Source organism: Diuraphis noxia, unplaced genomic scaffold, assembly GCF_037042655.1.
Source record: "Diuraphis noxia isolate RWA-SAM2 unplaced genomic scaffold, SU_Dnox_SAM2 contig0005, whole genome shotgun sequence".
Classification (NCBI taxonomy): Eukaryota; Metazoa; Arthropoda; class Insecta; order Hemiptera; family Aphididae; genus Diuraphis; species Diuraphis noxia.
In genome coordinates, this window is record NW_028301715.1 from 15,448,166 (window position 1) to 15,462,415 (window position 14,250).

General features: G+C 28.9%; 1 protein-coding gene across 5 annotated transcripts in view; it reads right to left on the reverse strand.

Annotated features, from left to right (window-relative positions):
• Window positions 1-13,223, reverse strand: part of LOC107162988 (orexin receptor type 2-like) — a 144,704-nt gene extending 131,481 nt beyond the window's left edge. For 4 of the 5 annotated variants that reach the window (XM_089229647.1, XM_089229649.1, XM_089229650.1 and 1 more), the window contains exon 1: window positions 12,764-13,223. In XM_089229647.1, coding sequence (XP_089085773.1) covers window positions 12,764-12,807 — 44 coding nt within the window. In that variant the 5' untranslated portion in view covers window positions 12,808-13,223. Of the gene's footprint in view, window positions 1-8,097; window positions 8,117-12,763 lie in introns of those variants that run through there. The other variant, XM_089229648.1, reaches the window with a different exon arrangement.
• Between the last annotated feature and the right edge of the window lie 1,027 nt (window positions 13,224-14,250).

The window sequence follows — 14,250 nt, forward strand, 5'->3', positions numbered from 1 at the left end:
AAATGGCCAAGGATTATCCAACTCTGTGTCCAGATCGTGTGTTGTGGTACAATAATCACAATCAAACACATATTTCTCATAGAATGCTGACAGTATTCTGAATCGAGACACAAACACCAAATTCCAAAAACTCTACACAAAATTCCATACATCACCTTCAACAACAGAAGTCAATAAAAACCTTATCCCGCGCATAAAATATGAAACTGCATGACACCACTAACTAATAAGTAATAATTGTAATTAAAACTATAATTTTAAAATTTGTAAATATTATAATGAATTGTACTGGTCAATAAAATCGTTGTTAATGACTAGAAATATTTTAAAATATCGCATTATATTTAATATACAAGTTATATCAATATCTGTGCAAAATGATTCACGAAAGATGTTCATCTCTATATTTTTATTTTAATAATAAATTCATTCAAATAATGATTTTTGCAATCGGTTGTGTATAATTTATTTATTTTTTCATTAAAACTTTTATTTCATTTTCTCATTTCCCTACAACATACAGATGTCAAATTATATTAATATTATAATATGATGATAGATATCAGCTAATAATAAAGGCTGGATAAACCTGACTAACCTTGAACTAAAAGTTTAAGGCTGAAAATTAATGTTTAGAGATGAAAATCATCCGAGATATTTCAAAAGTGTAATTCACAAGAAAAAATTGCAAAAGTTGCAAGAGATTAGAATGAAATGGAATATTATTAGTAGGTATAATATAATACGTCAGTTCTGTCATTCACAGCGGGCACACCTGCGTTGGCTATTTTTTCATCCAACTTGGCATCTTAATTTGTTTTTCCAGTAGAATCGCATAGATATTTTGACATCAAACTTGCTGTATGAATATCATATACCTATGGCTAGATTATATTATGAAATAAATTTACGTCAGGAGATGAATATAAAACGAATACTGGTGATTTAATTTATCGTCGAATAAAAACATATCGTCGTAGTGTAGCGTATTATTTTGTGATTTAGTTATCGTTTAATATAGATATATTATGTTCCGATGTACCTTCGGCCTTTTAACGATTGCGTTATTGTCTCGGATTATTGTTTTTTTTTTTTTTTTATAATAGCATGATTTAGGCGGTTTAAACACACTAACCCCTAGCCCATGCGAGTCAACGCCGCACACTGTCATTCCTCTTCATACCATGCCATTACGTGTTGAGCCATACCTCTCCTCTCCCATCAATATCTATCACTCATTATGTCTACTCCCCAAGATTAATATTCTGTTAAAATACCTTTTCCTTTACCTCATGGTGAGAATAACGTTATTATACTATTATTTGTCATTATTGCCAAACCGATTTTTTTATTGTTCACTTATTACATGAACCTAAATTATTATTATTTATTGTGATTTTCATATTATTCTATTTGTATTGAATTCATTTACAAATAATATAATTATACATGCATTAAATACATAAACCTCATTGTTTTACCAAAAACTCATTATTTTTATTTTTCTCTTATTATTATTATTATTATTATTATAACTAGTGTAACTTTTGCCCCTTAGAATTAAGTTATGAGTTATCTCTTAATATAAATCTTTGGTTTTCATCAACTAATGCGGGTAATAATAAAGCCCTATGTGTTCCAACAACCTAAGCGCTAAGCGCTGGGGTTTTCACGCGGTGCGGCACTTAGGTCACGATGAGGTCTAAGTCCCAAGACCTCATAGGTGCTTTCTGGAGGGTAAAATCTCCTGCAGATTGTCACAATATCATCATCCAGATTCGTCAATAGACATATTCAATGTGTCATGAATTCACTCGTTATTTGTTTAGCCCGAGCTACATATTTTAAGATCATTCAATACACACGTGCATAATTTTCATTCATACAGATTGAATTATATTAGATTAGATCATGGATTAAAAGACAGGACACGTGATGAAAAACTAGATAGGTACCTATCATCGCAGTTTTACTAGTTTTGCGCAGTATGCAACATCTACCCCCCCCCCTACTCATCAACCACAAATCACAACAACAAAGACGAAATAGGCTACACAATAATAATTAATATCCTATATTGCACGTGTAAGGGCTCATAAATTAACTATGTCAGGATTATTGCGAATAAATGGTATTGTATAATTAACTGAATTAATCTTTATTTAAGTTTGCGACAAACAACGTCAAACAATAATTAATGATAAGTTGATAAACAATACATTCATAAGAAAACACACACAATTAATCGAACTACATTACTAATTATTACACTATCACACATAAATAAGAAACGTGACAGAGCAACGGGCAACGGATACAATTTTGCCTCGTCGCGTCTGTACGTACAACTGAAGACTGAACTAGAATGAAAATAAAAATAATAATGGCATGGAATCGTGTGGCGGCAGTCACACAATATTACAACGAGTGCGTTGTCACAAGTTCATCACTAATAAATATTACTAACGACTAAAAATATTTCAATTGTTTTTTTTTCTATAGGTTTCTACATTAAAGACGATAATATCTAATCTACTTCCTATACCTAATTAATAATTAATAATTACATAATTTTTTAATTTATATTTTATAATAATATAGGTATTGAATATTAAGTCAGTCAGGGTAAAGTAATAATTAAATATGATTTTTTTATATGCAAGACTAATTTTTAATTATTATCAACATTGCAGGTAGTTCATCATTACAAAGTAATAATATGTTAAAGCCTTCTAGTACATACGAATATGAATGTATTGAATATCATTGTACTCAAGCATTTCTTAACTTAGACAGTTTAAAAAAACATATCATACGAAAACATGCACTTGAAAGATAATTCAACAAAATTAACACCTAACGGGAAAAAACTAACCAATAATACAGCAATACCCGAAAAATTTACAAAATTACCAACCCCGTTTCAATTGAAATTTGAAACAGATGATGTGTTTGAGTTTGAAAATGTATTACCTGCTACTGAGTATGTAATTGAACTTGATAGTGAACATTTTAGTATCGATAATGCTATTAATTTTACAATAGCACTATATAATAATAATAATTTTACTAAAAAAGATGTTGTAAATATACAAAAGGAAGATTCACAAAGTCTGATTAATTCCTATAGCTGATCTATTAACAATTTTTTTAAATTTTAAAATCAACGATCCATTATTACTATCATCATTTCATACTTTCATTTCTGTTTTTCCGACACCTTTTAAACTGTGCAGTTCTGAATATATGTTACATAAATGGTTAATAAATAATAATCTATACTATGATATTCATCAATTCACTATTAACAATGAAATCAATTTAGTTTCTACATTAGGTGAAACTAACTATGGTTAACAGACTACAAAAAGCATTTTAATACCAATATATTTTCAATTTAAATCATTTTCTGAACATAATGTTAACTTATTAAAAACATTAACATGTAACAATTATTTGAAAGAAAATTCTGATGGCTCGTATTTGGTACATTTTATTCAAGTTTATGGAACGAAAAAATCATTCCTTATACTCAGTGGTCCCCAACCTTTTTAGCCGGCGGCACCCTTTTGTTTGTACAAATTTTTTAAGGTGCCCTTCTGTGAATATCACAAGAAAAGTAATAAAAATAAACACTAGTTTTCATTCATAACTGATTTAAATAATTTTATTGAACATAATATTATTAACAAATTATAATTTTATAGTTGAAAGTAAAAAGAAAAAAATGTTGCTTTAATAGTGAAAAACTAATAATAAATAAGATATTTGAGGCTGCTTATTTTTGGAAAGTTTGGCAATATTTTTATCTGTTTTTATCTATTATTGAATTATTCGACACATATTAGAAACACTATATTTAATATTAGATATTATACAGATAGTATGCTAAGTAATTTTGTACGTAAAAAAAATGTTTCTCTTTTGAACTAAAATTAATTTTTAATATATAATTAAATAAATTTTTTTCATTCTCGGATGAGCCGTGGTGCCCCTTAAATGAGCTCGCGGTGCACAGGTTGGGAACCGCTGTCTTATAGCAATACAATTGTAATTCAATTCAGTATTTTATATCATAGTCCAGTGATGATGTATTGATATATAACTGTATATCTATATTATATATACAATAATTATTATGGGCATCTACTTATATTTTAATTATAATTTTTCAACTAAAAAATCTATCGAAAGCATGAAGTGTCCAATTGTCTATCAATAATTTATGATGACATACAGGTAAAGTAGTATAAAATCTCTTTTGATGGAAAAGAGTAACTTTTAAGTGTAATCATCACCATTACTGGCATCACTTTTAATCAATAATTGAATGATGTATAAAATTATAAAGATCTACCTAAAACTAATTAGCATTTATTTAAATAATTTGTTCTTGTGATACAGCTACGACTATAAAGCTTATTTTTAAGTACTTCAAACTTCAAACGCATGTTATAACATACTGTCAAAATAAATGATAAATCGACAAGGCATTTATAATCAATTAATAAAGAGATTTACGGATTTAAAAAAAAAATTATATGTTTCTTTTGAAGTATGTAAAATATAATATTAATATCTGTGTTTATTATACAAAAAATCGTTTAAAACGTATTCAGTTACAAAAATATCACATAAAAGAAAATATTAAACAAAACCCAGTTTTCTCGTGAATATTTGAAAATATTATTAAAAACTTTAAAAATACAAAGAACTATGTATATTATAAATTATAATATTATGGAAATTAGTTTTTATTTAAACATTTCGTGTTAAAAACTTGTAGTGTCTACCGAGTTAGCAAATAAATCATATCACGATATAATAAATTCATAAATCGAGATGATGTTTCATCTGCTACTATTACTGAAGATTTTTCACGATAATGTATTATAAGTCATTCTAGTTTTATTACAATAATAGTTATAATAAATAATAATGCATTTTTAATATTATTACTAACAATATTTTTTATTATTCTAATGCAATTACAGTTTTTGACGATTTATTGTTACCCCTTTAATACACATCGAGTGAAAACCGAATGAGATGATCAATAGACATTTACATAAAAAAATAAAATAATAAGTATATAAATTAAATATCAATTTTCCCGGTTAAATTAAATTGTTCAAACAAATTACTTATATTATAAAAAACCGACCGACCACCATCCACAAAACATTAGAAATTATTTTTTTAAATTGACGTTCATAATACATATTACACTATCATATGTGAGCGTCTGAATAATTTATTTCAATTCAATATTTATACACATATTGCCATACTGGCCATAAATTGCAAATGAAGCTTACGAGGATATCGTATTCAATATTCAATCATAGACCCTTTATCTTGGATTGCTTTAAACAATCGTTGAAGTGTCTATATGAGGCAATAGGATTTTTTCTGATAATCAACATGCAATTTGTAAAATAAAATTCAGTAGCAGTACGAGTGTTACAGCCGACCGATACACACGTGTGATGTTATACGTATAGTCGGTCGCTTATAGCATTTTTAGCTGACAATAGCAGCTAGTAATTCGAACTTCGCCGGAATCGAGGAGATAATATGTTTCTTTGATTACAGCCCACCACAACCAAAGTAGGTAACAGCATCCACGCGATCATCCAACACAATGGATGATCCTGATACCAACCCTCCTCTTTCCACGTCTAATCCCCTACAGCCAAACACGCAAAAACCTTAGCAGAAATCACTGCAAATGTTTCTTTCTCAAAAAAAGATCAGGCAATAATAATTTTCAACACGATCCAAGATGTTCCACAAATTAAATACATTAAATAATTCAGTACAATTACGTCACCAAATAATATAAAATTCACATCACACGTTTCGAACGACAGGTTCTGCATACACTTCCCAAGCAAAAACATCGTAGATCAAATCATCACAGAACAACGTTACATAACAATAAATAACACAGAAATATCATAGTGCCGTCTTAACAACCCGGTAAAACGCATAATTTATTATATCTAAATCTAATGTCCAGCCAATAATTACACATCTCCACACGACATAATCACAAATGGCTGCAATTAACAACCTTTCCATTAATATGTTATCACCAAATACATTTATGAAGGCTGGATTCACTAATGGGTGATATAGGAAGCTTTAGGTGTCAAGTATTTATACACCCTGAATATACTGACAAAATTACGAGCTCTGTTTTAATACAATTTGACCAAACTGAATATCGTATATTCGGATATTCCTATCTTACGAGTTACGACACTGTGACATGTTTTTCGTGTGAACGAACGGGCCATACTACGAACCACTGCAAAAATACTATACAAAATTAAGTCGTATCTGTAATCCTATTTAACAACTCAAACACCTATCTAATTGAAAAATTCCACAGATAACAACGAACAGAAAGCCCAAAACACAGATAGCACCCCCACCGTCACAGATATAAAAAAATTCCAAAGTAACAATTATTAACTCACCCGCCTCACAGAAACCAGTCGTCCAGGAAAAAAGACCTACGACTTCAACATCTAGTTTTAGCTGCCAGGATAACATGGTCACCGCACATAAAATCCTTAAAGATAGCCACTAATAAATCTCTCAGAATACTTAAACTACTGTCACATACAACTTGGGGTAGTAAAACACAAACACTTATTTAAAAATTTAAATCAACAATTCAAGCAAAACTACAATACGGCTCGATCTTATATAACACAGCCAAAAACGAATTAACAAAATACATTGAATCGAACCACAGCCCACAACACAGGAAAAGTAGCCCAATCAAAAGCATCATCAATATAGCGAGTAAACCTATACTGGATCTAAAAAGAACAGAATTAACATTTTTATGCGCGGTGATATTATCTAGATTAACAAACAACCCAGAATCAGTGAACAAAATAACACTAGAGCTAATAAATAATCAAGTTTATTCCAAAATACCACAAATAATAAACAAGAAAAAATATTAAGCCCCCGTGGACAAGCTCATATAACATAAACACAGAACTTAAACCACTTCGCAAGGAAAACACGCATCCAAACATAAACAAAAGTTTCCTAAAAAATAATATTGAACATCTAAACGATTTTCAAGAATAATAAACTAATGCTTACAAAAATGATGAAAGGGTAGGAATATCAATAATAAAAAACAATCTACAGGCTTCATTTAAACTACTTATAACACAATACTAATACAAACTACTATACTTTTGGCAATTAAGTTTATAAACAAAAATAAAAACAAAAAATATATTATTCTAAGTGACTCATTAAGCACGCTCGTGAGTGTAAAAACTAAAAATCAAATTTAATTCCTAGTGATATAACTATACAAATCTAAAACAGACTAGTAGAAGCAAAAAAAAAAAAAAACAATGTCATAATTCTTACATGGACACATAGGAATAGACGGCTATGAAAGGGCAGACAAACAAGCTAAACTTGCTATCCGCCACAAAACGGCACAAAATACATCAACATATCATCGTACACACTACACAGATATAAAAAAAACAGATAAAGCAAAACACAACATACATATGGCAAAACATATGAAACACATAGACAAACAAACTTAACCAAATTCAGAAAACTGTAAAAAGATAGAAAAGAAATCCAAACATAAGTATTGCAAACGAAAAAAAAACTGAATCCAGCCAGATTTGGATACAATACAGGTATCTGATGGCAAAAGGTGGCCAATATGCCAAGCATGTTTCACCACAATTACAATTAAAAACATCTTTGAAAAATGCAGAATACACGAAGGACTAAGGGAGGAACTAAACATAAGCCATGATATCGGAATAAGTCTTGGTCCAAATCCAAACAAAACTAGCACCGTACTTTTTTTAAAGGCAACACAAATTCTGCAATTATTATAATCTTTAAGATTATAAAACCAAAATTATAATTATTCATTTATATGTATTTTTTCCTTTATATATATATTTATTATTTATTTTCCCTAGTAAGATATTATATGTAATGCTAATGGCCTCAGATGTCGAAGTAGAAATTATAAAAAATTTCAAGATCAATAAAAATAAATAAAAATATTGTAGATATACTTAATAGTACATTTATGGAATCTTCTTCTTCTTCTTTGGCTTTTCAAAGGCCACTGACACCCATTACCGTAACACGAATCAGCTTTCACCTATCTCTATTCTGTGCTACCGCTTCCATATCTATCCATCTTTGTTTTAGTCTTTTTCCAAGGGATTTCCATAATAATACCGCTTTCTTTAGGTTATTTGACCTCCATACGTGGCCAGTCCATTCTTCTATAGATTCTATACATTATGGAATACAGAAGTTAATTCTATTAAAAATCATTGCTCAAAAAATATGAATCTGAGTAAAAATAGTTCTGACTGTATAAATAAATTGTAAAGTTTAAACTTTAAATAGATAGATTAATTAATCTAAATATTTTAAAATTACATCGTATAATGTACCTACATTTTAAAATACGCAATGGCTAAAAGTTTCAAATTTCTATACAAATAAATATTAAATTTGTTATTACGTTAGAATATTTGATGTCGTCAAAATTGTTCATAACTTGTGAATTAAACTCGTAAATAATACATATATTTACGATATATATATATATGACATATATGACTTTACGCGCCAAACTATTTTTAAAATTAAATTCCATTAATCTTATGAATAGGTAATCTTCTATTATATTTTCAACCCTTTATTATGAAAGTTAAAAATTATATTAATTTCAACATAATGATTTACAAATTTTCTTTATTTTGTGAAAATTTAAATTCTTAACGCGTTTACAAGAATTGTGACTGTATTTTTGATATTTTTTTAATTTCTGTAACAAAACGCATGGAAAATCTTTAATTATATTATATTATTATAAACATTTTATCTTCCATAAATAAAAAAAAAAACTAAAAAAGCGGGTAAGTTGATGTCGCTCTGCAGTACAGTAGGTTATAAGTGGGTTACTATAATAGATGGTATTAAATTTGAATTCAATGATGTAATATCATTGCATACGAAAAACGATTATGAGTGGAGATGGTTTATCAGTCTAGGATATGTTATACTATATTAATAATACTGATTACTGTTTTAATTTAAAAAAAAAAAAAACATTGTCCGTAATTATTTAATATTATAAAATCGTGAAATCGTACGTTTTTTCTCCTATAACCACTTTTATTTCGAGTACCGTTTCGAAAATCCAAAAATTACCTAACGTATAAGCTCAAGAACATAACCTTTCAGAAAAGATGCTACACTTGATACTTTTGAGCAAGTTTATAGGGAGAAAAGTGTTTACAGAATAAAAAAAAACATCATTGTAAAACCAATACCTACATTCCTCGCTCAGCTCAGAATCTAAAAGAAGTACATTTTAAATATCTATAAATAATACTAAATAAACCAAAATTAGGTAGGTATAGGTATACCTATATAAATATAATGTCTGAAAAAGGAGAAATACAACATTCCACCCAACTTGTATGGAGCTCTGGGACCGAGCAACGAGACCACATCGAACATGATAGCCTTTCTCAAAGGATCGAATTTATACAACAAAATTTAAACATATTGGAAAAAAAAAAGTAACATTAACTTAAATAGTAACCATATGTAGTTAGCATCATATAAACATTGTAATATCCTTAACATTGTATCTTAACAAAAAACTAATAGCCTTTGTTGTTGATGTTTTTTTTAGTTCAATAAAAAAAAAAAAAAAAAATGTCTGAAAAATATGTTAATAATATATATTTAGTGAAAATGTCGAGTATTTAAGGTTGTTTATTTTTTATATCAACAGTTTTATATTAATATCGATTTTATTTTTTCATTTTTTTTTTGTTTTTGGTGATTTTATTGATTATTTTTAAGTACTGGGGATTTATTACTTTTGATCCCCATAAGTATCAACAAGCTTAGAATTTTTTACGAGAAATCACCCTCAAAGTTGAAAATTTTAGAATTTCTATTTTTTACGGCTCCAAAAAGTGATGATAGGCATAAAAAAACACCACTGTAAAACCAATACACTCCAGCCCAAAATCGAAAATTTCAAAAATAAATACTGATTTTGATTCCAAAATATGAAAGATCTATTAAGTTATGATCTATAGAAAATAGTTAATTCGGTTGTAAATTATATATTGTTATCCTTAATGAAATAAAATAATTGAAAAGTATACATTTATCAATTGTTTTAATTTTAGGATGTCTAGAACTAAATAATAAATAACTGTTAAAAAACACGAACGGTACATTAATACTTAGGTATGTAAAACTACACTAGTAAATGCACAACACATCCTTTACCCATACAGTTAAGGTTTAAAAATAATCACCAAGATAAAAATAGATTGAAAAATCTCGTAACAGAAAAAAAGTTTACAGCAAATTATGAACATTGATAACATCATACTAAACATTTTACTAAACCTTTCTTTCATTTAAAAATTAGCATAATTTTTTTCTTCGTACATTTATGTTATACATTTAAATTATTCTAATCAATTGCTTTAATATTATTTTTGTTGTTTAAACTGCAATGATGAATAATTGAATAATATACCTTATGATTGGAAATGTATGTTTCAATTGAAAATAAAATATATACTTATAGCTGTCCATTCTTTTCAAAATTAATTTCCATTATTAATTTAATTTTGCATTACAATGCATATAATATAATAATACACTGTATATATTAAGCTATATGCCTATATTGTAGGTAAAAGTGCCGTAAATTCAAAATTTTAAATATCTTTCGAGAACCAATCAAATTTATAGGTACTTTAATGTAATTTACAGCCTTTGATAAATGATAATAAGTTTAAATACAAAGGTTTAATGTTGTTCAACTGAATTTTGTTCGTACTTTGTTATCGTTTATACTTTTGTACATCAACGACTAAGTAATTAATTAACAAATAGTTTGATATAGAATATATACGATAATAATTTTTAAACGTTTCAATCGGTCTTAAATTCCTATGTGAATAATTCAAATAAGCGATATGGTTTTAACAAATTTTATAAAATGACTACTCGCGAGAATAATACCAAAAAAAAAAAATGTTTTTTTTCCTACAAAATAACAATTTTGACCGTAAACCACAATAGCACATTAATTACGGACTCAATAACAAAAATAAAAATAAATAAATAAACACTGTAGGTACCTTAGACAAATGATAAATAAACATATTATTCATCAAAGTATGATGTTTATCGGTTATTACTATCAACTTAAAACGTTTACATTATTAATATTCATCTTTATGTAGTTTAGCAATCAACAATTTAAATATATTAATTACTTGAAAGTGTAATTCATAGATATGATAAAAAGAAAAGAAAAGAACTACATATTACATATATAAGTACATCGTGATACGCGAAATTATACAAGTGAATGTACAGTAAATATACAATAATTGTAGGTAGATAATAATTGCTTATTAGTACCTACTTGATACAAGAAGAGCTAACACCAAAAATGAGACAGTCACTTTGACATTCGAGATTTTATGAGAATTCAATTTCTAGATTAAAATGTAGTAATATACCAAAGGTGTATGTATTATGTATACTATGTAGTGGTATACACAAGATAATACCAATATTATTGTTTAATTTTATTATACTTGTAATAAGATAACTATAACGAAAGAACATAATGGATTAAGAATAATAATCAATGTAAAACTTTAATGTTTAACTTTTGCAGCTTGGATTTCACATATTAAACAACATAGCGTACACTTACCTAAAATTATCAAATTTGTTCATCTCACTAACTTTTATTTCTTAAAAAGCGTTTATTTCTTATAATGTAGGTACGTTTATTATTTTTGAATAGATGTTAAATTGTTGTACTTTAATGTGTTACTTAAGTACAGTTTTGAAGCAATTATAAAATAATGCTTAACTTTCAAAAGATTGATTTCTTGGTCATTTAGTATTTCAGATAAAAAAAATAATACTCGTAATCTCTTATATACTCTGAGTTTATTATATACTATGAATGGCGCCTTGTCTAAAACACGTATACAATAAAGAATAAACTATCTATGACAAACACTTAAATGGACAGTTTAACGTAATTTTATTAAATGTCTTTTAACTGGTTGTTTGTCGTGGCATTCGTACCTGGTACATTTATAATATAATGGCGAACGTTATATCATATTTTTAAGCCACTGTGTTATTAAAAATGTACTACGATACAAATCAAACGGTCAAGGTTGCACTTAAACGTTTCAAAATCAAAAAATTACCGAGAAAATAATGCTCTATTACAACTAAGAAGCTCTTTGACCATCTATATATGTATTTAAAGGTTAAATGACAATTAACATTAAATTCACACGATTCAAATTCTCTAATTAATCATTATAATATTTAATATTATTATATCTATGATATGTTACATCACTTCAAGGGCACTCACAGAAATATCAACCAGTGGGGGAGGGGGTGGGGGTGAGTCAAAAATTTCTGATAGAAATACAAAATATAATCAAATCATCTCAGCACTTATAATTTTTTTTTACAAGTGATAAAATGATCAGTTATAACAAAATAGCTGAGGGGCATCGCCCCTCGGCACCTCCCCCCCCCCCAAGCAGATGCCTACGCGTCGTTTACTGAATAAAAAAAATAAAAAATATACCCGCCATCGTTAATATAAGCGGGTTTTCACGTAAAGACAGACCAAAATTATAACCCAACTTACCAGCGTTTCAGTAGATACTCCGAATTATGGACCTGCAAGTTCATACTATTGTGGTAAAACCGATTGAATATACTATTTCGGAGCAAAGTGCATATTGTTTTTAAATTAAAATGTCTCGCGGTTTCGAACGCTCACTCTCCCTCAACGCGTCCGGGGGAGGAGAACAAACTTTAACTGGACCGCGCGGTTTCGACCGTTACACGCAGCTGATAATATTATTATGGCAATAGGTATAGAGTATTTTTTTTCTGTATTCGTTGTCCAATGCCATACAACGATTCAGCGTAGATAATAGTATAATATATTGTGTTAATATTTTATTATGTTCGTCTTAGGGTGTATCGTCCACGCAATTATATCGTATTTTTACAAAACAATATACGAATATACATACGACGATAATACGGACACGGCTGACGAGTTACGACGGCGTGCGAATTATTGTAACCGTCCCGCAGGAATGGCGAACGGCGACTGAGAAAAAGCCGACGACGCGGCATCATCATTGGTGGTGGTGGTGGCGGCGTCGGCGGCGGCACTTGTCCACGCGGTGCACCTCCCCATGACTATAGGGTCACGCGGTCTCACAAGCACTCATTTAACAATAATAATTATTATTATTATTGTTGTTATCGCTTTAATAATCGTATTATTGTTAAGACAGGTAAGTGTTTTCGTTATCATTTCAAGAGACGTATTATAGCAGTGTGGTAGTGGCAGTGCGGTCTATAATAATAACAACAACATCATGCACACATTTAACGACTACACCTACACGATAAAACACGCTAAGCGTTTCGATCACATTTTATTGAATTACTAAATACACACACGAAAGACGGATCGATTCCGTCGCCATCCTGTTAAATTGCGTTTTTCTTCTGAATTTTCACCCCACTAAAGTAATAAGTTTACAAACTGCAGTGGTTTGCGCCAAGAGAGTTGCAACGATCGACCGAAAACGGAAAAAATATTATCATATTATTTGTATTGTATACCAACACATAATAATATAGCGCATAATTGCCGCATATATGTGTTCATGTGTGATGTTATTGCCAAAACGGTCGCTTATTACGACACCGTTATTAAGATCAAATAGAATGATCGTAAAATGTGAGTATAATAATATACATACTACGTAAACTAAAATGGAAAAACTATTTTAAATCACAGAAGTCGCCGAGTGTTAGTCACCGCGGCATAACAGAGGTACGAAAACACGATAAACATATTATTTGCTAATTACCTACATAATCTTATTGATATCTGTTCGAATTCGAAAACATACTAATATCACTCTCCATCGTGGATACGGTATTGTTATAACATTACGATCTGTCTGTATAAAGACTAAACACAAAAAAAACACATCGCATGCGCAAACGTGTCAACATTCGAATTTTATTGATGAAATATATACGTAGATAATATAGCGATTTCGACAACGACCAATGACCATATAGTAGTAAAAATTATTATATCAT